Source organism: Oncorhynchus masou, chromosome 20, assembly GCF_036934945.1.
Source record: "Oncorhynchus masou masou isolate Uvic2021 chromosome 20, UVic_Omas_1.1, whole genome shotgun sequence".
In the NCBI taxonomy this organism is placed as follows: domain Eukaryota; kingdom Metazoa; phylum Chordata; class Actinopteri; order Salmoniformes; family Salmonidae; genus Oncorhynchus; species Oncorhynchus masou.
In genome coordinates, this window is record NC_088231.1 from 31126770 (window position 1) to 31154088 (window position 27319).

Below are 27319 nucleotides of genomic sequence, written 5' to 3' on the forward strand. Positions count from 1 at the left end.
TGTCGCTCTGTCTCTCTCACTCTCTCTCTCTCTGAGTACACACAGGATGGAGTACCAAACGGACAGTGTGGAGCAGTAAACAGTAGATAGTGTGTTTACTGTTCAGGGGTGTAGAGCTGCTGGAGGACTGGCCCCCCCTCACTTAGCAGGGGCGTAGTGGCCCCCCCCTCTCACTTAGCAGGTGATGCGGAATGCCACATGTAAAGTGTGGCGTTCCGCAGGGCAGCTCTCCAGGCCCTCTACTCTTTTCTATTGTTACCAATGACCTGCCACTGCCATTAAACAAAGCCCGCGTGTCCATGTATGCTGATGATTCAACCATATACACATCACCACAGCTAATGAAGTCACTAAAACCCTTAACAAAGAGTCTGTTTTGGAATGGGTGGCCAGTAATAAACTGGTCCTGAACATCTCTAAAACTAAGAGCATTGTATTTGGTACAAATCATTCCTTAAGTTCTAGACCTCAACTGAATCTGGTAATGAATGGTTTGGCTGTTTAACAAGTTACGGAGACAAAAAACATATAGATTCAATGGTTGTAGAGATGGGGAGAGACTCAGCTTTTTCGACACCACACTCCAAATAGCAAGTTCTGCATACTCAAGACAAAACTAGACTTTATTATTGTCCAGTTGCGTGGTCCAGTTCTGCAAGGAAAGACCTAGATAAGCTGCAGCTGGCCCAGAACAGAGTGACACCTCTTGCTCTTCATTGTAATCAGAGGGCTGATATAAATACTATGCTGCCAGTCTCTCTTGGCTAAGAGTTGAGGAGAAACTGACTGCATCACTTCTTCTTTTTATAAGAAACATTAATGTGTTGGAAATCCCAAATTGTTTGCATAGTCAACTTACACACCGCTATGACACACACCAGACGTGCCACCAGGGGTCTTTTCAGTCTCCAAATCCAGAACAATTTCAATAAAGCATACAGTATTATATGGAGCCATTATAGCATGGAACTTCCTTCCATCTCATATTGCTCAAATAAACAGCAAACCTGGTTTCAGAAAACAGATAAAGCCACACCTCACGACACAACGCCTCTTCCCCTATTGGACCCAGGTAGTTTGCATGTATTGATATGTAGGCCACACCACTTCCCCTATTGGACCCAGGTAGTTTGCATGTATTGATATGTAGGCCACACCTCTCCCCTATTGGACCCAGATAGTGTGTGTGTATTGATATGTAGGCCACACCTCTTCCCCTATTGGATCCAGATAGTTTGCATGTATTGATATGTAGGCCACGCCTCTTCCCCTATTGGACCCAGATATTGTGTGTGTGTGTATTGATATGTAGGCCACACCTCTTCCCCTATTGGATCCAGATAGTTTGCATGTATTGATATGTAGGCCACACCTCTTCCCCTATTGGACCCAGATAGTTTGCATGTATTGATATGTAGGCCACACCTCTCCCCTATTGGACCCAGGTAGTTTGCATGTATTGATATGTAGGCCACACCTCTTCCCCTATTGGACCCATATAGTGTGTGTGTGTATTGATATGTAGGCCACACCTCTCCCCTATTGGACCCAGATAGTGTGTGTGTGTATTGATATGTAGGTCACACCTCTCCCCTATTGGACCCAGATAGTTTGCATGTATTGATATGTAGGCCACACCTCTTCCCCTATTGGACCCAGGTAGTTTGCATGTATTGATATGTAGGCCACACCTCTTCCCCTATTGGACCCAGATAGTTTGCATGTATTGATATGTAGGCCACACCTCTCCCCTATTGGACCCAGGCAGTGTGTGTATTGATATGTAGGCCACACCTCTTCCCCTATTGGATCCAGATAGTTTGAATCTATTGATATGTAGGCCACACCTCTCCCCTATTGGACCCAGATAGTTTGCATGTATTGATATGTAGTCTGCTGTTTTTACATGTAGTTCCGTCCTTAAGCTGTTCTTGTGTATTATTGTTCTGTATTGTGTTCTGTGTTGGACCCCAGGAAGAGCAGCTACTGCTTTTACAACAGCTGATGGGCATCCTAATGAAATACCAAACGGTGCTCCAATCTCTTATTACATCTCATCCAGACCTGTCACTTGTCACAATGGTGCTGGTCTAGTAAAGTTAAATCACTTGTCACAATGGTGCTGGTCTAGTAAAGTTAAATCAAAGATGAGTCAATGTCTGGCGAGGTCACATGATGATTTATTTGCATTTTACATAACAGAACCTCACGTGATGGTCCCAAGGGATGGTCTTATCTCTCTCTCTCTCGGTCTCTCTCTCTCTTTCCCCCTCTATGGCCCCTCTCTCTCCTCTCCAATTCGATTTAAGAGCTTTATTGGCATGGAAAACATATGCTTACAAATATTTACTCCACTCTTCTGGGAAGGCTTTCCACTAGATGTTGGAACATTGCTGCTATAACAGCCTCCACTCTTCTGGGAAGGCTTTCCACTAGATGTTGGAACATTGCTGCTATAACAGTCTCCACTCTTCTGGGAAGGCTTTCCACTAGATGTTGGAACATTACTGCTATAACAGCCTCCACTCTTCTGGGAAGACTTTCCACTAGATGTAGGAACATTGCTGCTATAACATCCTCCACTCCTCTGGGAAGGCTTTCCACTAGATGTAGGAACATTGCTGCTATAACAGCCTCCACCCTTCTGGGAAGGCTTTCCACTAGATGTAGGAACATTGCTGTGGGGACTTGCTTCCATTCAGCCACAAGAGCATTAGTGAGGTTGAGCACTGATGTTGGGTGATTAGGCCTGGCTCGCAGTCATCGTGCCAATTCATCCCAAAGGTGTTTGATAGGGTTGAGGTCAGGACTCTCTGCAGGCCAAGTTCTTCCACACCGATCTTTAAAAAAAACATTTCTGTATGGACCTCGCATTGTGCACTGGAGCGTTGTCATGGTGAAACAGGAAAGGGCCTTCCCCAAACTGCTGCCACAAAGTTGGAAGCACAGAATCATCTAGAATGTCATTGTATGCTGTAGTGTTAAGATTCCCCTTCACTGGAAATAAGGGGCCCCAGACCATTATTCCTCCTCCACCAAACTTTACAGTTGGCAATATGCATTTGCCTTCAGGCAGATAGCATTCTCCTGGTATCCTCCAAACCCAGATTCGTCCGTCGAACTGCCAGATGGTGAAACGTGATTCATCACTCCAGAGAACGGGTTTCTACTGCTGGAGTCCAACGGCGGTGAGCTTTACACCCTCCAGCCGATGCTTAGCGTTGCGAATGGTGATCTAAAGCTTGTGTGCGGCTGCTCGGCCATGGAAACCCATTTCATGAAGCTTGTTGTGCTGACGTTGCTGATCATTCAAAATGTAACTAGTACTTTTGGGTGTCAGGGACAATGGAAGGAGTAAAAAGTATATTACTTTCTTTAGGAAAGTAAAAGTTGTCAAAAATATAAATAGTAAAGATACTCAAATGACTTAAGTACTTTACACCACTGGGTATTTCTGTTTATTTATATTACATTTGCACAAATTCCTAAAAACCTGTTTTTGTTTTTTCATTACGGAGTACTGTGTGTGGAGATTTTAATGTCATCCGTTTTAGAAACGTAACGGCATGAGGGAAAGTCACGGGGTCTGAATAGTTTCTGAATGGCCTGAATTATAAACAATATGAACTGGGGCTGTTGTTTTGGTTCCTTCCTGTCTGGCTGCTCTGCACCTCTCCTGTTGGTCCCACTAGCCTCTCCAATACAATCCAATCAGCTGCTGTGTGTGGAGGATGTTGTTTTGGTTCCTTCCTGTCTGGCTGCTCTGCACCTCTCCTGTTTGTCCCACTAGCCTCTCCAATACAATCCAATCAGCTGCTGTGTGTGGAGGATGTTGTTTTGGGTCCTTCCTGTCTGGCTGCTCTGCACCTCTCCTGTTTGTCCCACTAGCCTCTCCAATACAATCCAATCAGCTGCTGTGTGTGGAGGATGTTTTTGGGCTCTGACAGACAGAATCCTGGACTCTGTTGTGTTCCCCTCCCTAAACAACAATGTTCCCAAAACCACCAGCGTCAGCTAACAACACTGACCTTAGACTGCACTACCTCACACACACTTCTCCTGTTAGCTGAGGGGAGGAGCCAGTCGTGTGTGTGTGTGTATTATATATTATATATATAAGTATTCCCAGTCATGTGAAATCCATAGATTAGGACTTAATTTATTTATTTCAATTGACTGATTTCTTTATGAACTGCGTTTTTATATATTTGTTCAGTATACATTACCCACAGTCCTCTCTGGTCTACCCTGAAATACTTTACCCACAGTCCTCCTATGTGTCTGTTCTCTGATAGGCTGGTCGAGGCAGTGTGAGAGCCAGTGGAAACTTCAACGCCAACCAAGATGCAGAGACACTCTACAAGGCCATGAAGGGACTGGGTCAGTGGTGTGTGTGGTCTGAATGTGAGGCAAAGTGAGGGAGTAACCATGGCACCAAAGATTTGACTATGGTGTTTGTTGTTACTATAGGAACCGATGAGGATTCCATCATGAAGTTGTTGACGTCTCGTAGCAACAGCCAGAGACAGCAGATCAAAGCTGCATACAAGACCCTGCATGGCAAGGTCAGAACACAACCACAACCACAATATAACCATAACCATAACCACAATACAATACAACCACAATACAACAATTAACTCCTCCCCCCTCTCTCTCACCTCCCCCCTCTCTCTCACCTCCCCCCTCTCTCTCACCTCCCCCTCTCTCTCACCTCCCCCCTCTCTCTCTGGCTCTCTCTCTCTCTCCCCCTCCCTCCCTCCTCCTCATCCTCCTCTCTCCAGGACCTGGTAGGTGATCTGCAGGGTGAACTGGGGGGAACGTTTGAGACTCTGGTAGTGGCTCTAATGACTCCGCCCATCCTCTACGATGTGACATCACTACGGAACGCCATCAAGGTATTTTACCCAGAACTAGTGATGTCATATCCTGTGAGTGACGGTGTGATGTCATAGTGACTGTGTGTTGATGTCACGGTGTAGGGGGCGGGGACCGATGAGAAGGTGCTGATTGAGATCCTGTCTTCTAGAACGGCCCAGCAGATTAAGGACATCACTGCTGCCTATCGCCAGGGTAACACACACACACTGCTGCCTATCACCAGGGTAACACACACACACTGACTCACTAATTGTGTATGTGTGTGTGTGTGTGTGTGTGTGTTCGTGTTCCAGAGTTTGATGCAGACCTAGAGGAGGATGTAACAGGGGACACGTCAGGTCACTTCAGCAGACTGCTGGTCATCCTGCTACAGGTGAGGGGTCAGAGGTCAGGGGAACATAGATCTGGTATATACAGTGCCTTGCGAAAGTATTCGGCCCCCTTGAACTTTGCGACCTTTTGCCACATTTCAGGCTTCAAACATAAAGATATAAAACTGTATTTTGTGAAGAATCAACAATAAGTGGGACACAATCATGAAGTGGAACGACATTTATTGGATATTTCAAACTTTTTTAACAAATCAAAAACTGAAAAATTGGGCGTGCAAAATTATTCAGCCCCCTTAAATTAATACTTTGTAGCGCCACCTTTTGCTGCGATTTCAGCTGTAAGTCGCTTGGGGTTTGTCTCTATCAGTTTTGCACATCGAGAGACTGACATTTTTTCCCATTCCTCCTTGCAAAACAGCTCGAACTCAGTGAGGTTGGATGGAGGGCATTTGTGAACATTCTAACACCTGGATATGTTTATTTTTGAACCATTCCATTGTAGATTTTGCTTTATGTTTTGGATCATTGTCTTGTTGGAAGACAAATCTCCGTCCCAGTCTCAGGTCTTTTGCAGACTCCATCAGGTATTCTTCCAGAATGGTCCTGTATTTGGCTCCATCCATCTTCCCATCAATTTTAACCATCTTCCCTGTCCCTGCTGAAGTAAAGCAGGCCCAAACCATGATGCTGCCACCACCATGTTTGACAGTGGGGATGGTGTGGTCAGGGTGATGAGCTGTGTTGCTTTTACGCCAAACATAACGTTTTGCATTGTTGCCAAAAAGTTCAATTTTGGTTTCATCTGACCAGAGCACCTTCTTCCACATGTTTAGTGTGTCTCCCAGGTGGCTTGTGGCAAACTTTAAACAACACTTTTTATGGATATCTTTAAGAAATGGCTTTCTTCTTGCCACTCTTCCATAAAGGCCAGATTTGTGCAATATACGATTGATTGTTGTCCTATGGACAGAGTCTCCCACCTCAGCTGTAGATCTCTGCAGTTCATCCAGAGTGATCATGGGCCTCTTGGCTGCATCTCTGATCAGTCTTCTCCTTGTATGAGCTGAAAGTTTAGAGGGACGGCCAGGTCTTGGTAGATTTGCAGTGGTCTGATACTCCTTCCATTTCAATATTATCGCTTGCACAGTGCTCCTTGGGATGTTTAAAGCTTGGGAAATCTTTTTGTATCCAAATCCGGCTTTAAACTTCTTCACAACAGTATCTCGGACCTGCCTGGTGTGTTCCTTGTTCTTCATGATGCTCTCTGCGCTTTTAACGGACCTCTGAGACTATCACAGTGCAGGTGCATTTATACGGAGACTTGATTACACACAGGTGGATTGTATTTATCATCAATAGTCATTTTGATCAACATTGGATCATTCAGAGATCCTCACTGAACTTCTGGAGAGAGTTTGCTGCACTGAAAGTAAAGGGGCTGAATAATTTTGCACGCCCAATTTTTCAGTTTTTGATTTGTTATAAAAGTTTGAAATATCCAATAAATGTCGTTCCACTTCATGATTGTGTCCCACTTGTTGTTGATTCTTCACAAAAAATACAGTTTTATATCTTTATGTTTGAATCCTGAAATGTCGCAAAAGGTCGCAAAGTTCAAGGGGGCCGAATACTTTCGCAAGGCACTGTATAGATGTGTGGGACATTGATCTGTACTAGCCAAAAGTTTGGACACCTACTCATTCAAGGGTTTTTCTTAATTTTTTACTAATTTCTACATTGTAGAATAATAGTGAAGACATCAGAACGATGAAATAACACATATGGAATCATGTAGTAACTAAAAACTAAACAAATAAATATATTTGAGATTCTTCAAAGTAGCCACCATTTGCCTTCATGACAGCTTTGCACACTCTTGGCATTCTCTCAACCAGCTTCACCTGGAATGCTTTTCAATCTCATTTGGGTTGAGGTCGGGTGATTGTGGAGGCCAGGTCATCTGATGCAGCACTCCATAATTTTCCTTCCTGGTAATATAGCCCTTACACAGCCTGGAGGTGTTTTGGGTCATTGTCCTGTTGAAAAACAAATGATAGTCCCACTAAACGCAAACCAGATGGGATGGCGTATCGCTGCAGGATGCTGTGGTAGCCATGCTGGTTAAGAGTCCCTTGAATTCTAAATAAATCAAAGATCGTGTCACCAGCAAAGCAACCCCCACATCACCTCCTCCATGCTTCACGGTGGGAACCATGGAGATAATCCGTTCACCTTATCTGCCTCTCAAAAAGCGCTTGGATCCAAAAATCTCAAATTTGAACTCCTCAGACCAAAGGACAGATTTCCACCGGTCTAATGTCCATTGCTCGTGTTTCTTGGCCCAATCAAGTCTCTTCTTATTGGTGTCCTTTAGTAGTGGTTTCTTTGCTGCAATTAGACCATGAAGGCCTGATTCACGCAGTCTCCTCTAAACATTTGATGTTGAGATGTCTGTTACGTCAACTCTGTGAAGCATTTATTTGGGCTGCAATCTGAGGCTGGTAACTCTAATGAACTTGTCCTCTGCAGCAGAGGTAACTCTGGGTCTTCCTTTCCTGTGGCGGTCCTCATGAGAGACAGGTAACTCTAATGAACTTATCCTCTGCAGTAGAGGTAACTCTGGGTCTTCCTTTCCTGTGCTGGTCCTCATGAGAGACAGTTTCATCATAGCGATTGATGGTTTTTGCGACTGCACTTGAAATTTTCCGTATTGACTGTCGTTTCTCTTTGCTTATTTGAGCTGTTCTTGCCATAATATGGACTTGGTCTTTTACCAAATAGGATTATCTTCTGTTTACCCCCTACCTTGTCACAACACAACTGATTGGCTCAAACACATTAAAAAGGAAAGGAATTCCACAAATTAACTTTTAAAAGGCACACCTGTTAATTCAAATGCATTCCAGGTGACTACCTCATGAAGCTGGTTGAGAGAATATCAAGAGTGTGCAAAGCTGTCATGAAGGCAAATGGTGGCTACTTTGAAGAATCTCAAATATGAAATCTATTTTGATTTGTTTAACACTTTGAGTGAGTAGGTGTGTCCAAACTTTTGCCTGGTACTGTAGATGTGTAGGACATAGATCTGACATGTGGGATATAGATGTGTAGGACATAGATCTGACAGATGTGCTCTCTCTCCTCTCAGGCCAGCAGACAGCAGGGGGTACAGGAGGGGAACATAGAGGCTGACGCACAGGTAAGAGAGAGTGTGAGTGTGTGTGTGAGAGAGAATCACATGTCTATCTCTGAAATATGTGATCGTAATCAGATTTACTGCTCAGTCACACTGACTTCTTTGACTTGTTTTCTGCTCAGGGGTGTGTGACAAAGTGTCTGTGTGTGACGGTTATGTGTGTGTAGAATAACACTCCCCACACAGCCACCCCTTGTGTAAGTGTGTGTGTGTTGGTGTGTTGATAGTGATACCCAGTGTTGAATGCTGCCATCTAGTGGTCATATTGGAGGACTGTCGTGTACAGAATGATGTGTATTTACAACAGGTGGTGGTATACAGAATCCAACCAAAATCCAGAAAGAAAATCAGCAAAACTCCAATGAAGGTTTAGTAGTATCAGTAGGACAGTTCAATACAACAGGTTTCATACCAGTTCAATACAACAGGTTTCATACCAGTTCAATACAACAGGTTTCATACCAGTTCAATACAACAGGTTTCATACCAGTTCAATACAACAGGTTTCATACCAGTTCAATACAACAGGTTTCATACCAGCTCAATACAACAGGTTTCATACCAGCTCAATACAACAGGTTTCATACCAGTTCAATACAACAGGTTTCATACCAGTTCAATACAACAGGTTTCATACCAGCTCAATACAACAGTCTAAAGGAAAAGTAGGCCTTAGAAAAAGCCTTCCATATTTTGGTCTTAAAGAAGTCCACAAAGTTAAACTTATTTTGAAAATCAAGACAATATCCCAGTGCCTTCAGATCGTATCCACATCCCTTGACTTTTTCCAGCATTTTGTTTTTACCAAGTGGGATTGAAATGGATTTAATTGTCTTTTTTTTCAACAATCTTTAATGTCAGTGGAAGAAAAATTCAAACATTTTATAAAAAAAAAGTATGAAATATAAAACACTAGTACAGAAAATTAGGAAAGTATTCATACATCTGGACTTTTTCCACATTTTGTTACCTTACAGCCTTATTGTTTTTCCCCTCATCAATCTACACACAGTACCCCATAATGACATCACAATACCCCATAATGACATCACAATACCCCATAATGACAAAGCAAAAACAGGTTTTTAGACATTTTTGCAAATGTATAAAAAATAATGGGCACATCACATTTACACAAGTATTCAGACTCCTTTACTCAGTACTTTATTTAAGCACCTTTGGCAGCGATTACAGCCTCGAGTCAACTTTGCAAACCTGTATTATGGGAGTTTATCCCATTTTTCTCTGCAGATCCTCTCAAGCTCTGTCAGGTTGGATGGGGAGCGTTGCTGCACAGCTATTTTCAGGTCTCTCCAGAGATGTTCCATCGGGTTCAAGTCCGGGCTCTGGCTGGGCCACTCAAGGACATTCAGAGACTTGACCCGAAGCCACTCCTGCGTTGTCTTGGCTGTGTGCTTAGGGTCGTTGTCCTGTTGGAAGGTGAACCTTCACCCCAGTCTGAGGTCCTGAGCGCTCTGGAGCAGGTTTTCATCAAGGATCACTGTACTTTACTCCGTTATTCTTTGCCTCAATCCTGACTAGTCTCCCAGTCCCTGCCACTGATAACATCCCCACAGCATGATGCTGCCACCACCACCATGCTTCACCGTAGAGATGGTGTCAGGTTTCCTCCAGATGTGACGCTTGGCATTCAGGCCAAAGAGTTCAATCTTGGTTTCATCAAACCAGAGAATCTTGTTTCTCATGGTCAGAGTCCTTTAGGTGTCTTTTGGCAAACTCCAAGCGGGCTGTCATGTCCCTTTTACTGAGGAGTGGCTTCTGTCTGGCCACTCTACCATGAAGACCTGTAGAGATGGTTGTCCTTCTGGAAGGTTCTCTCACCTCCACAGAGGAACTCTGGAGCTCTGTCAGAGTGACCATCATGTGCTTGGTCACCTCCCTGACCAAGGCCCTTGTCCCCTGATAGCTCAGTTTGGCCAGGTGGCCAGCACTAGGAAGAGTCTTGGTGGTTCCAAACGTCTTCCATTTAAGAATGCTGGAGGCCACTGTGTTCTTGGGGACCTTCAATGCTGCAGAAATGTTTTGGTACCCTTCCCCAGATCTGTGCCTCGACACAATCCTGTCTTGGAGCTCTACGGACGATTCCTTCGACCTCATGGCTTGGTTTTTGCTCTGACATGCACTGTCAACTGTGATACCTTATATAGACAGGTGTGTGCCTTTCCAAATCATGTCCAATCAATGGAATTTACCACAGGTTGATTCAAATCCAGTTGTAGAAACATCTCAAGCATGATGGAAACAGGATGCACCTGAGTTCAATTTCGAGTCTCATATAAAGGGTCTGAATACGTATGTAAATAATGTATTTCTGTTTTTTATTTGTAATAAACATTTCTAAACTGTTTTTTCGCTTTGTCATTATGGGGTATTGTGATGTCATTATGGGGTATTGTGATGTCATTATGGGGTATTGTGATGTCATTATGGGGTATTGTGATGTCATTATGGGGTATTGTGTCTAGATTGCTTACTTTTTTTATTTAATATATTTTAGAATAAGGCTGTAAAGTAACAAAATGTGTAAAAGTCAAGGGTCTGAATACTTTCCGAAGGCACTATATCTTGATTAGATAATTATTCAGCCCCCTGAGATAATTATTCAGCCCCCCCTGTTAGAAACACCTTTGGCAGCAAATACCGCTGTTAATATTTCTGGGTACAACTCACACCTGAGTAAGGGATTGTACAATATTTGCCCATTTATTCTTTAAAAACTTATTCAAGCACTGACAAGTTGGTTGTTGATTATTGCTAGACAATCATTTTCAAGTCTTGCCATGGACTTACTTTGGATTGAAACTCTATCTAGGCCACTCCGGAACATTCACTGTCTTCTTGGTAAGCATCTCCAGTGTAGATTTGGCCTTGTGTTTTAGGTTCTTGTCCTGCTGAAAGGTGAATTAATGTCCCAGTGTCTGTTGGAAAGCAGACTGAACCAGGTTTTCCTCAAGGATTTTGCCTGTGCTTAGATGTATTCCATTTATTTTTATCCTAAAAACTCCCTAGTCTTTGCCGATGACAAGCAGACCCTTAACATGATGCAGCCACCACCATGCTTGGAAATATGAAGAGTGGTACTCAGTGATGTGTTGTGTTGCTTTTGCCCCAAACATAACGCTTTGTATTCATGACAAAAAGTTAATTTATTTGTGATTTTTTTTTTTTTTTGCAGTTTTACTTAAGTGCCTTGTTGCAAACAGGATGCATGTTTTGGAATATTTTTATTCTGTACAGACTTCCTCCTTTTCACTCTGTCATTTAGGTCAGTATTGTGGAGTAACTACAATGTTGTTGATCCATCCTCAGTTCTATCACAGCCATTAAACTCTGTAACTGTTTTAAAGTCACCATTGGTCTCATGGTTAAATCTCTGAGAGGTTTCTTTCCTCTCCGGCAACTGAGTTAGGAAGGACGCCTGTATCTTTGTAGTGACTGGGTGTATTGATACACCATCCAAAGTGTAATTAATAACTTCACCATGCTCAAAGGGATTTTCAGCATCTGCTTTAAAAAAAACAACATTTTTACCCATCTACCAATCGGAGCCCTTCTTTGCAAGGCATTGGAAAACCTCTCTGGTTTTTGTGTTTTTTTTGTGGTTGAATCTGTGCTTGAAATGATCTACTCGCTTGAGGGACCTTACAATTCTCTGTATGTGTGGAGATGAGGCAGTCATTAAAATAGCATGTTAAACACTAGTATTGCACACAGAGTCCATGACACTTATCATGTGATGTTAAACATATTTTTGCTCCTGAACTTATTTAGGAGTTGAATACTTATTGACAGAATTTTTTATGGGGTATTGTGAGAACTGGGTTTCTAAACTAACAGGTTATTTAGAGACCAAACATTTGTGTATTGTGACAACAACAGCTGTAGAGCTTCATACAGCATGTCAGTTCTTTGACTGTGTGTGTGTGTGTGTGTGTGTGTGTGTGTGTAGACTTTGTTCACTGCAGGAGAGAAGAATTATGGGACCGACGAAGACCAGTTCATCACCATCCTGGGGAACAGGAGCACTGAACACCTGAGGAGAGGTGGGGGGGTGGACACCTGTGGAGAGGTGGGGGGGGGGTGAACACCTGAGGAGAGGTGGGGGGGGGGGGGTGAACACCTGAGGAGAGGTGGGGGGGGGGGATGAACACCTGAGGAGAGGTGGGGGGGGGATGAACACCTGAGGAGAGGTGGGGGGGGGGGTGAACACCTGAGGGAGAGGTGGGGGGGGGGGTGAACACCTGAGGAGAGGTGGGGGGGGGGTGAACACCTGAGGAGAGGTGGGGGGATGAACACCTGAGGAGAGGGGGGGGGGGGGGGTGAACACCTGAGGAGAGGTGGGGGGGGGATGAACACCTGAGGAGAGGTGGGGGGGGGGGGGTGAACACCTGAGGAGAGGTGGGGGGGGGGTGAACACCTGAGGAGAGGTGGGGGGGGGTGAACACCTGAGGAGAGGTGGGGGGGGGGATGAACACCTGAGGAGAGGTGGGGGGGGGGTGAACACCTGAGGAGAGGTGGGGGGATGAACACCTGAGGAGAGGTGGGGGGGGGGGTGAACACCTGAGGAGAGGTGGGGGGGGGGGGATGAACACCTGAGGAGAGGTGGGGGGGGTGAACACCTGAGGGGGGGGGGGGTGAACACCTGAGGAGAGGAGGGGGGGGGGGGATGAACACCTGAGGAGAGGTGGGGGGGGGGTGAACACCTGAGGAGAGGTGGGGGGGGGGATGAACACCTGAGGAGAGGTGGGGGGGGGGTGAACACCTGAGGAGAGGTGGGGGGGGGTGAACACCTGAGGAGAGGTGGGGGGGGGGGGGATGAACACCTGAGGAGAGGTGTGGGGGGGGGATGAACACCTGAGGAGGAGGTGGGGGGGGTGGATGAACACCTGAGGAGAGGTGGGGGGTGAACACCTGAGGAGAGGTGGGGGGGGGGGGGGGGTGAACACCTGAGGAGAGGTGGGGGGGGGGGTGAACACCTGAGGAGAGGTGGGGGGGGGGGTGAACACCTGAGGAGAGGTGGGGGGTGAACACCTGAGGAGAGGTGGGGGGGTGAACACCTGAGGAGAGGTGGGGGGGGGGGGGGGGGTGAACACCTGAGGGAGGTGGGGGGGGGGGAACACCTGAGGAGAGGGGGGGGGGGGGTGAACACCTGAGGAGAGGTGGGGGGGGGGGGGGTGAACACCTGAGGAGAGGTGGGGGGGGGGGGGGTGAACACCTGAGGAGAGGTGGGGGGGGGGGGGGGTGAACACCTGAGGAGAGGTGGGGGGGGGGTGAACACCTGAGGAGAGGTGGGGGGGGGGGGTGAACACCTGAGGAGAGTGGGGGGGGGAACACCCTGGGGGGGGGGGGTGAACACCTGAGGAGAGGTGGGGGGGGGGGTGACCACACACCTGAGGAGAGGTGGGGTGGGGGGGGGGGGGAACACCTGAGGAGAGAGTGGGGTGGGGGGGTGAACACCTGAGGAGACACACCTGAGGAGAGGTGGGGTGGGGGGTGAACACCTGAGGAGAGGTGGGGGGGGGGTGAACACCTGAGGAGAGGTGGGGTGGACACCTGGGGGTGAACACCTGAGGAGACCAGGTGGGGGGGGGGTGAACACCTGAGGAGAGGTGGGGGGGGGGGGGGGGGTGAACACCTGAGGAGAGAGTGGGGTGGGGGGTGAACACCTGAGGAGAGGTGGGGGGGGGGGGGTGAACACCTGAGGAGAGAGTGGGGTGGGGGGTGAACACCTGAGTGAACACCTGAGGAGAGTGGGGTGGGGGGGAACACCTGAGGAGAGGTGGGGGGGAACACCTGAGGGGAGTGGGGTGGGGGGTGAACACCTGAGGAGAGGTGGGGGGGGGGGTGGACACCTGAGGAGAGAGTGGGGGGGGGGTGAACACCTGAGGAGAGGTGGGGGGGGGGGGTGAACACCTGAGGAGAGAGTGGGGTGGGGGGGTGAACACCTGAGGAGAGGTGGGGGGGGTGAACACCTGAGGAGAGGTGGGGGGGAACACCTGAGGAGAGAGTGGGGTGGGGGGTGAACACCTGAGGAGAGGTGGGGGTGGACACCTGAGGAGAGAGTGGGGTGGGGGGTGAACACCTGAGGAGAGGTGGGGGGGGGGGGGTGAACACCTGAGGAGAGAGTGGGGTGGGGGGGTGAACACCTGAGGAGAGGTGGGGGGGGGGGGGTGAACACCTGAGGAGAGGTGGGGGGGGGGTGAACACCTGAGGAGAGGTGGGGGGGGGGGGGGTGAACACCTGAGGGAGAGGTGGGGGGGGGGTGAACACCTGAGGAGAGAGTGGGGGGGGGGTGAACACCTGAGGAGAGGTGGGGGGGGGGGGGGGTGAACACCTGAGGAGAGAGTGGGGTGGGGGGTGAACACCTGAGGAGAGGTGGGGGGGGGGGGTGGACACCTGAGGAGAGAGTGGGGTGGGGGGTGAACACCTGAGGAGAGGTGGGGGGGTGAACACCTGAGGAGAGAGTGGGGTGGGGGGGTGAACACCTGAGGAGAGGGTGGTGGGGGGGGTGAACACCTGAGGAGAGGTGGGGGGGGTGGACACCTGGTGGGGGTGAACACCTGAGGAGAGAGTGGGGTGGGGGGGTGAACACCTGAGGAGAGGTGGGGGGGGGGGGGTGAACACCTGAGGAGAGAGTGGGGTGGGGGGTGAACACCTGAGGAGAGGTGGGGGGGGGGGTGAACACCTGAGGAGAGAGTGGGGTGGGGGGTGAACACCTGAAGAGAGGTGGGGGGTGAACACCTGAGGAGAGGTGGGGGGGGAACACCTGAGGAGAGAGTGGGGTGGGGGGTGAACACCTGAGGAGAGGTGGGGGGGTGGACACCTGAGGAGAGAGTGGGGTGGGGGGTGAACACCTGAGGAGAGGTGGGGGGGGGGGGGTGAACACCTGAGGAGAGAGTGGGGTGGGGGGTGAACACCTGAGGAGAGGTGGGGGGGGGGGGGGTGGACACCTGAGGGAGAGTGGGGTGGGGGGGTGAACACCTGAGGAGAGGTGGGGGGGGGGGGGGGGTGAACACCTGAGGAGAGAGTGGGGTGGGGGGTGAACACCTGAGGAGAGATGGGGGGGGGGGTGAACACCTGAGGAGAGGTGGGGGGGGGGGGTGGACACCTGAGGAGAGAGTGGGGTGGGGGTGAACACCTGAGGAGAGGTGGGGGGGGGGGGGTGAACACCTGAGGGAGGTGGGTGGGGGGGGGGGTGAACACCTGAGGAGAGAGTGGGGTGGGGGGTGAACACCTGAGGAGAGGTGGGGGGGGGGGTGAACACCTGAGGAGAGGGGGGGAGAAGACCTGAGGAGAGAGTGGGGTGGGGGGTGAACACCTGAGGAGAGGTGGGGGGGGGGGGTGGACACCTGAGGAGAGAGTGGGGTGGGGGTGAACACCTGAGGAGAGGTGGGGGGGGGGTGAACACCTGAGGAGAGGTGGGGGTGAACACCTGAGGAGAGAGTGGGGTGGGGGGTGAACACCTGAGGAGAGGTGGGGGGGGGGGGGGGGTGGACACCTGAGGAGAGAGTGGGGTGGGGGGTGAAACCTGAGGAGAGGTGGGGGGGGTGGAGGGGGGGGGGGGGTGAACACCTGAGGAGAGGGGGGGGGGGGGTGAACACCTGAGGAGAGAGTGGGGTGGGGGGTGAACACCTGAGGAGAGGTGGGGGGGTGAACACCTGAGGAGAGGTGGGGGGAGAAGACCTGAGGAGAGAGTGGGGTGGGGGGGTGAACACCTGAGGAGAGGTGGGGGGGGGGGGGGGTGGACACCTGAGGAGAGAGTGGGGTGGGGGGTGAACACCTGAGGAGAGGTGGGGGGGTGAACACCTGAGGAGAGGTGGGGGGGTGAACACCTGAGGAGAAGTGGGGTGGGGGGTGAACACCTGAGGAGAGGTGGGGGGGGGGGGGGGGTGGACACCTGAGGAGAGAGTGGGGTGGGGGGGTGAACACCTGAGGAGAGGTGGGGGGGGGGGTGAACACCTGAGGAGAGAGTGGGGTGGGGGGTGAACACCTGAGGAGAGGTGGGGGGGGGGTGAACACCTGAGGAGAGGTGGGGGGGTGAACACGACTGAGGAGAGAGTGGGGTGGGGGGTGAACACCTGAGGGAGAGGTGGGGGGGGGGGGGGGGTGGACACCTGAGGAGAGAGTGGGGTGGGGGGTGAACACCTGAGGAGAGGTGGGGGGGGGGGGGTGAACACCTGAGGAGAGAGTGGGGGGGGGGTGAACACCTGAGGAGAGAGTGGGGTGGGGGGTGAACACCTGAGGAGAGGTGGGGGGGGGGTGAACACCTGAGGAGAGGTGGGGGGGGGGGGGTGGACACCTGAGGAGAGAGTGGGGTGGGGGGTGAACACCTGAGGAGAGAGTGGGGTGGGGGGTGAACACCTGAGGAGAGGTGGGGGGGGGGGGGGTGAACACCTGAGGAGAGGTGGGGGGGGGGGGGGTGGACACCTGAGGAGAGAGTGGGGTGGGGGGTGAACACCTGAGGAGAGAGTGGGGTGGGGGGTGAACACCTGAGGAGAGGTGGGGGGGGGGGGTGAACACCTGAGGAGAGGTGGGGGGGGGGGGGTGGACACCTGGTGAGGGGTGAACACCTGAGGAGAGAGTGGGGTGGGGGGTGAACACCTGAGGAGGGGGGGGGGGGGGGGTGAACACCTGAGGAGAGAGTGGGGTGGGGGGGTGAACACCTGAGGAGAGGTGGGGGGGGTGGACACCTGAGGAGAGAGTGGGGTGGGGGGGTGGACACCTGTGGAGAGGGGTGTGTGAGGGAGGGAGATCTGTGTATATAAATGGTATCAACACACACTTTCTGTGACATTGACGTGTGTGTGTGTGTGTGTGTGTGTGTGTGTGTGTGTGTGTGTGTGTGTCAGTGTTTGCTGCGTACATGAAGCTGGCAGGGTATGAGATGGAAGAGAGTATTCAGAGAGAGACCTCTGGAGGACTGAGAGACCTGCTACTGGCCGTGGGTAAGACACACACCACACCACACCACACCACACCACACTACTACTACTACTACCCACACCACTACTACTACCACTACTACTACCCACACCACACCACTACTACTACCACTACTACTACCCACACCACACCACACCACTACTACTACCACTACTACTACCCACACCACTACTACTACCACTACTACTACCCACACCACACCACACCACACCACTACTACTACCACTACTACTACCCACACCACACCACACCACACCACTACTACTACCCACACCACTACCACTACTACTACCCACACCACTACTACTACCACTACTACTACCCACACCACACCACACCACTACTACTACTACTACCCACACCACACCACTACTACTACCACTACTACTACCCACACCACACCACACCACTACTACTACCACTACTACTACACACACCACTACTACTACCACTACTACTACCCACACCACACCACTACTACCACTACTACTACCCACACCACACCACCACTACTACTACCACTACTACTACCCACACCACACCACTACTACTACCACTACTACTACCCACACCACACCACTACTACTACCACTACTACTACCCACACCACACCACTACTACTACCACTACTACTACCCACACCACACCACACTACTACCACTACTACTACCCACACCACTACTACTACCCACACCACACCACACCACTACTACTACCACTACTACTACCCACACCACTACTACACCACTACCACTACTACTACCCACACCACACCACTACCACTACTACTACCCACACCACACCACACCACTACTACTACCATTACTACTACCCACACCACACCACACCAAACCACTACTACTACCACTACTACTACCCACACCACACCACTACCACTACTACTACCCACACCACACCACTACTACTACCACTACTACTAACCACACCACACCACACCACTACTACTACCACTACTACTACCCACACCACTACTACTACCACTACTACTACCCACACCACACCACACCACTACTACTACCCACACCACACCACACCACTACTACTACCACTACTACTACCCACACCACACCACACCACTACTACTACCACTACTACTACCCACACCACACCACACCACTACTACTACTACTACCCACACCACACCACACCACTACTACTACTACCCACACCACACCACTACTACTACCACTACTACTACCCACACCACACCACTACTACTACCACTACTACTACCCACACCACACCACTACCACTACTACTACCCACACCACACCACACCACTACTACTACCCACACCACACCACTACTACTACCCACACCACACCACTACTACTACCCACACCACACCACTACTACTACCCACACCACACCACTACTACTACCCACACCACACCACTACTACTACCCACACCCACACCACTACTACTACCCACACCACACCACTACTACTACCCACACCACACCACTACTACTACCCACACCACACCACTACTACTACCCACACCACACCACTACTACTACCCACACCACACCACTACTACTACCCACACCACACCACTACTACTACCACTACTACTACCCACACCACTACTACTACCCACACCACTACCACTACTACTACCCACACCACACCACTACCACTACTACTACCCACACCACACCACACCACACCACTACTACTACCACTACTACTACCCACACCACACCACACCACTACTACTACCACTACTACTACCCACACCACACCACACCACACCACTACTACTACCCACACCACACCACACCACACCACTACTACTACCCACACCACACCACACCACTACTACTACCACTACTACTACCCACACCACACCACACCACTACTACTACCACTACTACTACCCACACCACACCACTACCCACACCACACCACTACCCACACCACACCACTACTACTACCCACACCACACCACTACCACTACTACTACCCACACCACACCACTACTACTACCCACACCACACCACTACCACTACCACTACTACTACCCACACCACACCACTACTACTACCACTACTACTACCCACACCACACCACACCACTACTACTACCACTACTACTACCCACACCACACCACACCACTACTACTACCACTACTACTACCCACACCACACCACACCACTACTACTACCACTACTACTACCCACCACACCACACCACTACTACTACCACTACTACTACCCACACCACACCACTACTACTACCACTACTACTACCCACACCACACCACTACTACTACCACTACTACTACCCACACCACTACTACTACCACTACTACTACCCACACCACACCACACCACTACCACTACTACTACCCACACCACTACTACTACCACTACTACTACCCACACCACACCACTACCACTACTACTACCCACACCACACCACACCACTACCACTACTACTACCCACACCACACCACTACTACTACCACTACTACTACCCACACCACACCACACCACTACTACTACTACCCACACCACACCACACCACTACTACTACTACCCACACCACACCACACCACTACTACTACCACTACTACTACCCACACCACACCACTACTACTACTACTACCCACACCACTACCACTACTACTACCCACACCACACCACTACCACTACTACTACCCACACCACACCACACCACTACTACTACCACTACTACTAACCACACCACACCACACCACTACTACTACTACCCACACCACACCACACCACTACTACTACCACTACTACTACCCACACCACACCACACCACTACTACTACCCACACCACACCACTACTACTACTACCACTACTACTACCCACACCACACCACTACTACCACTACTACTACCCACACCACACCACACCACCACTACTACTACCACTACTACTACCCACACCACACCACCACTACTACTACCACTACTACTACCCACACCACACCACCACTACTACTACCACTACTACTACCCACACCACACCACTACTACTACCACTACTACTACCCACACCACACCACACCACTACTACTACCACTACTACTACCCACACCACACCACACCACTACTACTACCACTACTACTACCCACACCACACCACACCACTACTACTACCACTACTACTACCCACACCACACCACTACTACTACCACTACTACTACCCACACCACACTACTACCACTACTACTACCCACACCACACACTACCACTACTACTACCCACACCACACCACACCACTACTACTACCACTACTACTACCCACACCACACCACTACTACCACTACTACTACCCACACCACACCACACCACCACTACTACTACCACTACTACTACCCACACCACACCACCACTACTACTACCACTACTACTACCCACACCACACCACTACTACTACCACTACTACTACCCACACCACACCACACCACACCACTACTACTACCACTACTACTACCCACACCACACCACTACTACTACCACTACTACTACCCACACCACTACTACTACCACTACTACTACCCACACCACACCACACCACACCACTACTACTACCCACACCACACCACTACTACTACCACTACTACTACCCACACCACACCACTACCACTACCACTACTACCCACACCACACCACTACTACTACCACTACTACTACCCACACCACACCACACCACTACTACTACACACCACACCACACCACTACTACTACCACTACTACTACCCACACCACACACACTACCACTACTACTACCCACACCACTACTACTACCACTACTACTACCCACACCACACCACTACTACTACCCACACCACACCACTACTACTACCACTACTACTACCCACACCACACCACTACTACTACCACTACTACTACCCACACCACACCACACCACTACTACTACCACTACTACTACCCACACCACACCACTACCACTACTACTACCCACACCACACCACTACTACTACTACTACCCACACCACACCACACCACTACTACTACCCACACCACACCACACCACTACTACTACCCACACCACACCACACCACTACTACTACCCACACCACACCACACCACCACTACTACTACTACTACTACCCACACCACACCACACCACCACTACTACCACTACTACTACCCACACCACACCACACCACTACTACTACTACTACCCACACCACACCACTACTACTACTACTACCCACACCACACCACACCACTACCACTACTACTACCCACACCACACCACACCATTACTACTACCCACACCACACCACTACTACTACCACTACTACTACCCACACCACACCACACCACTACTACTACCCACACCACACCACTACTACTACCCACACCACACCACACCACTACTACTACCACTACTACTACCCACACCACACCACACCACTACTACTACCAGTACTACTACCCACACCACTACTACTACCACTACTACTACCCACACCACTACTACTACCCACACCACACCACACCACTACTACTACTACTACTACCCACACCACACCACTACCACTACTACTACCCACACCACACCACTACCACTACTACTACCCACACCACACCACACCACACCACTACTACTACCACTACTACTACCCACACCACACCACTACCACTACCCACACCACACCACTACTACTACCCACACCACACCACACCACTACCACTACTACTACCCACACCACACCACTACCACTACTACTACCCACACCACACCACACCACACTACTACTACCACTACTACTACCACACCACACCACACCACTACTACTACCACTACTACTACCCACACCACACCACACCACTACTACTACCACTACTACTACCCACACCACACCACTACTACTACTACCCACACCACACCACTACTACTACCACTACTACTACCCACACCACCACCACCAATATTAATCTCACTCTCCCCCTCTCCTCTCTCTCTCTCAATTCAATTCAATTCAAGGGCTTTATTGCCATGGGAAACATGTGTTAACATTGCCAAAGCAAGTGAGGTAGATAATATATAAAGTGAAATAATCTCTCTCTCTGTCCTCTCTTCCTCCATCTCTTTCTCTCTACCTCCATCTCTGTCTCTCTTCCTCCATCTCTGTCTCTCTGTCTCTCTGTCTCTCTCTCTCTCTCTTCCTCCATCTCTCTCTCTCTCTCTTCCACCATCTCTCTCTCTCTCTCTGTGTCTTCTCTTCCTCCATCTATCTCTCTCTCTCTCTCACTTCCACCCATCTCTCTCTCTCTCTCTTCCTCCATCTCTCTCTCTCTCTCTGTGTCTTCTCTTCCTCCATCTATCTCTCTCTCTCTCTCTCTCTTCCTTCATCTCTCTCTCTCTCTCTTCCTCCATCTCTCTCTCTCTCTGTGTCTTCTCTTCCTCCATCTATCTCTCTCTCTCTCTCTCTCTTCCTTCATCTCTCTCTTTCTCTCTTCCTCCATCTCTCTCTCTCTCTGTGTCCTCTCTTCCTCCACCTCTCTCTCTCTCTCTGTCCTCTCTTCCTCCACCTCTCTCTCTCTCTGTCTCTCTGTCCTCTCTTCCTCCACCTCTCTCTCTCTCTGTCCTCTCTTCCTCCACCCTCTCTCTCTCTCTGTCTCTCTGTCCTCTCTTCCTCCATCTCTCTCTCTCCTCTGTAGTAAAGTGTGCTAGGAGCATCCCAGCCTACTTTGCAGAGACTCTGTACTATTCGATGTCGGTAAGAATCTATTTTCTCCATACGAGGAAGAAGATCATTCTATATTGGATATGTGTTTTTAGAACTGTGTGTGTGTGTGTGTGTGTGTAGGGCGGTGGAACTGACGACCAGACCTTAATCAGAGTGATGGTGAGTCGTAGTGAGGTGGACATGTTGGATATCAGAGCTGATTACAGACGCCTCTTCACCAAGTCTCTGCACTCTGCTATACAGGTATATACTGAATCTCTCTCTGTCTCTGCACTCTGCTATACAGGTATATACTGAATCTCTCTCTGTCTCTGTCTCTGCACTCTGCTATACAGGTATATACTGAATCTCTCTCTGTCTCTGTCTCTGTCTCTGCTATACAGGTATATACTGAATCTCTCTCTGTCTCTGTACTCTGCTATACAGGTATATACTGAATCTCTCTCTGTCTCTGTCTCTGCACTCTGCTATACAGGTATATACTGAATCTCTCTCTGTCTCTGCACTCTGCTATACAGGTATATACTGAATCTCTCTCTGTCTCTGTACTCTGCTATACAGGTATATACTGAATCTCTCTGTCTCTGTCTCTGCTATACAGGTATATACTGAATCTCTCTCTGTCTCTGCACTCTGCTATACAGGTATATACTGAATCTCTCTCTGTCTCTGTACTCTGCTATACAGGTATATACTGAATCTCTCTCTGTCTCTGTCTCTGCACTCTGCTATACAGGTATATACTGAATCTCTCTCTGTCTCTGCACTCTGCTATACAGGTATATACTGAATCTCTCTCTGTCTCTGTCTCTGCACTCTGCTATACAGGTATATACTGAATCTCTCTCTGTCTCTGCACTCTGCTATACAGGTATATACTGAATCTCTCTCTGTCTCTGCACTCTGCTATACAGGTATATACTGAATCTCTCTCTGTCTCTGCACTCTGCTATACAGGTATATACTGAATCTCTCTCTGTCTCTGCACTCTGCTATACAGGTATATACTGAATCTCTCTCTGTCTCTGTACTCTGCTATACAGGTATATACTGAATCTCTCTGTCTCTGTCTCTGCTATACAGGTATATACTGAATCTCTCTCTGTCTCTGCACTCTGCTATACAGGTATATACTGAATCTCTCTCTGTCTCTGCACTCTGCTATACAGGTATATACTGAATCTCTCTCTGTCTCTGCACTCTGCTATACAGGTATATACTGAATCTCTCTCTGTCTCTGTCTCTGCACTCTGCTATACAGGTATATACTGAATCTCTCTCTGTCTCTGCACTCTGCTATACAGGTATATACTGAATCTCTCTCTGTCTCTGCACTCTGCTATACAGGTATATACTGAATCTCTCTCTGTCTCTGCACTCTGCTATACAGGTATATACTGAATCTCTCTCTGTCTCTGCACTCTGCTATACAGGTATATACTGAATCTCTCTCTGTCTCTGTCTCTGCACTCTGCTATACAGGTATATACTGAATCTCTCTCTCTCTCTGTCTCTGCACTCTGCTATACAGGTATATACTGAATCTCTCTCTGTCTCTGCACTCTGCTATACAGGTATATACTGAATCTCTCTCTGTCTCTGTCTCTGCACTCTGCTATACAGGTATATACTGAATCTCTCTCTGTCTCTGTCTCTGCACTCTGCTATACAGGTATATACTGAATCTCTCTCTGTCTCTGCACTCTGCTATACAGGTATATACTGAATCTCTCTCTCATTATTGTTGTTGTCTAATTGTCTTTTGGTAAATTTCCACACTACTTTCCTTCCATCTATAGTATTTCTTAATGTTACTCAGTTCCTTTGGCTTTGGTGCCTCATGATTGAGTATAGCTCTGTTCAAGTAGACTGTGATTTTGCTGTGATCTGATAGGGGTGTCAGTGGGCTGACTGTGAACGCTCTGAGAGACTCTGGGTTGAGGTCAGTGATAAGGTAGTCTACAGATGAGAGAGATGAGATGCCCAGAGATGAGCTATGGGTGTACTTACCATAGGAGTCCCCTCGAAGCCTACCATTGACTATATACAGGGCGAAGTATTCAGACCCCTTGATTCTCTCCCACATGTTGTTATGTTACAACCTTATTCTTAAATGGATTCAATAGTGTTTCCCCTCATCAACCTACACACAATAGCCCATAATGACAAAGCAAAGACAGGTTTTTAGAGATGCTTGCAAATGTATAAACAAATTTAAAAACTGAAATCACATTTACAAAAACAGAACTAGTTGCATCCTTTCTGATTTTCTCTTATTTAGCATATTGTTGATAAACACATTTATGCAACACCCAACGCTCCCGTGTGAAAAAGTAATTTACACTCAATAACTGGGTGTGCCACCAATAACTGCCATGACTCCAACCAAACACTTCCTGTAGTTGATCAGTCCACCTATAGCTGCAATGACTCCAACCAAACACTTCCTGTAGTTGTTGATCAGTCCACCTATAGCTGCCATGACTCCAACCAAACACTTCCTGTAGTTGATCAGTCCACCTATAACTGCAATGACTCCAACCAAACACTTCCTGTAGTTGATCAGTCCACCTTTAGCTGCAATGACTCCAACCAAACACTTCCTGTAGTTGATCAGTCCACCTATAGCTGCAATGACTCCAACCAAACACTTCCTGTAGTTGTTGATCAGTCCACCAATAACTGCCATGACTCCAACCAACCACTTCCTGTAGTTGTTGATCAGTCCACCTTTAGCTGCAGTGACTCCAACCAAACACTTCCTGTAGTTGTTGATCAGTCCACCTTTAGCTGCAGTGACTCCAACCAAACACTTCCTGTAGCTGTTGATCAGTCCACCTATAGCTGCCATGACTCCAACCAACCACTTCCTGTAGTTGATCAGTCCACCTATAACTGCAGTGACTCCAACCAAACACTTCCTGTAGTTGATCAGTCCACCTTTAGCTGCCATGACTCCAACCAACCACTTCCTGTAGTTGATCAGTCCACCTATAACTGCAGTGACTCCAACCAAACACTTCCTGTAGTTGATCAGTCCACCTTTAGCTGCAGTGACTCCAACCAAACACTTCCTGTAGTTGATCAGTCCACCTATAGCTGCAGTGACTCCAACCAAACACTTCCTGTAGTTGATCAGTCCACCAATAACTGCCATGACTCCAACCAAACACTTCCTGTAGTTGTTGATCAGTCCACCTTTAGCTGCAGTGACTCCAACCAAACACTTCCTGTAGCTGTTGATCAGTCCACCTATAGCTGCCATGACTCCAACCAACCACTTCCTGTAGTTGATCAGTCCACCTATAACTGCAGTGACTCCAACCAAACACTTCCTGTAGTTGATCAGTCCACCTTTAGCTGCCATGACTCCAACCAAACACTTCCTGTAGTTGATCAGTCCACCAATAGCTGCAGTGACTCCAACCAAACACTTCCTGTAGTTGATCAGTCCATCTATAGCTGCAGTGACTCCAACCAAACACTTCCTGTAGTTGATCAGTCCACCAATAGCTGCAGTGACTCCAACCAAACACTTCCTGTAGTTGATCAGTCCATCTATAGCTGCAGTGACTCCAACCAAACACTTCCTGTAGTTGATCAGTCCACCTTTAGCTGCAATGACTCCAACCAAACACTTCCTGTAGTTGATCAGTCCACCTTTAGCTGCAATGACTCCAACCAAACACTTCCTGTAGTTGTTGATCAGTCCACCTATAGCTGCAATGACTCCAACCAAACACTTCCTGTAGTTGTTGATCAGTCCACCTATAGCTGCAGTGACTCCAACCAAACACTTCCTGTAGTTGTTGATCAGTCCACCTATAGCTGCAGTGACTCCAACCAAACACTTCCTGTAGTTGTTGATCAGTCCACCTATAGCTGCAGTGACTCCAACCAAACACTTCCTGTAGTTGTTGATCAGTCCACCTATAGCTGCAGTGACTCCAACCAAACACTTCCTGTAGTTGTTGATCAGTCCACCTTTAGCTGCAGTGACTCCAACCAAACACTTCCTGTAGTTGTTGATCAGTATCTCACTTCGCTGTGGAGGAATTTTGGCCCACTCTTGCATGCAGAATTGCTTTAACTCTGCAACATTTTGGGGTTTTCAAGCATGAACTGCTCGTTTCGAGTCCTGCCACAACACCCCAGTTGGGATTCGGTCTGGACTTTGACTAGGCCATTCCAAAACATCATGCTTTTGAACCATTTTCATGTAG

The 27319-nt window shown here is 49.0% G+C and overlaps 1 protein-coding gene across 2 annotated transcripts in view; it reads left to right on the forward strand.

The window, feature by feature from the left end:
* LOC135507252 (annexin A5-like) overlaps positions 1-27319 on the forward strand; it is a 31776-nt gene that overhangs the window by 2956 nt on the left and 1501 nt on the right. For both annotated transcript variants that reach the window (XM_064926849.1, XM_064926850.1), the window contains exons 3-12: positions 4296-4380; positions 4471-4565; positions 4785-4898; positions 4983-5073; positions 5175-5254; positions 8362-8412; positions 12380-12473; positions 17280-17375; positions 23068-23126; positions 23217-23339. In XM_064926849.1, the coding sequence (XP_064782921.1) occupies positions 4296-4380; positions 4471-4565; positions 4785-4898; positions 4983-5073; positions 5175-5254; positions 8362-8412; positions 12380-12473; positions 17280-17375; positions 23068-23126; positions 23217-23339 (888 nt within the window). The remainder of the gene's footprint in view (positions 1-4295; positions 4381-4470; positions 4566-4784; positions 4899-4982; positions 5074-5174; positions 5255-8361; positions 8413-12379; positions 12474-17279; positions 17376-23067; positions 23127-23216; positions 23340-27319) is intronic.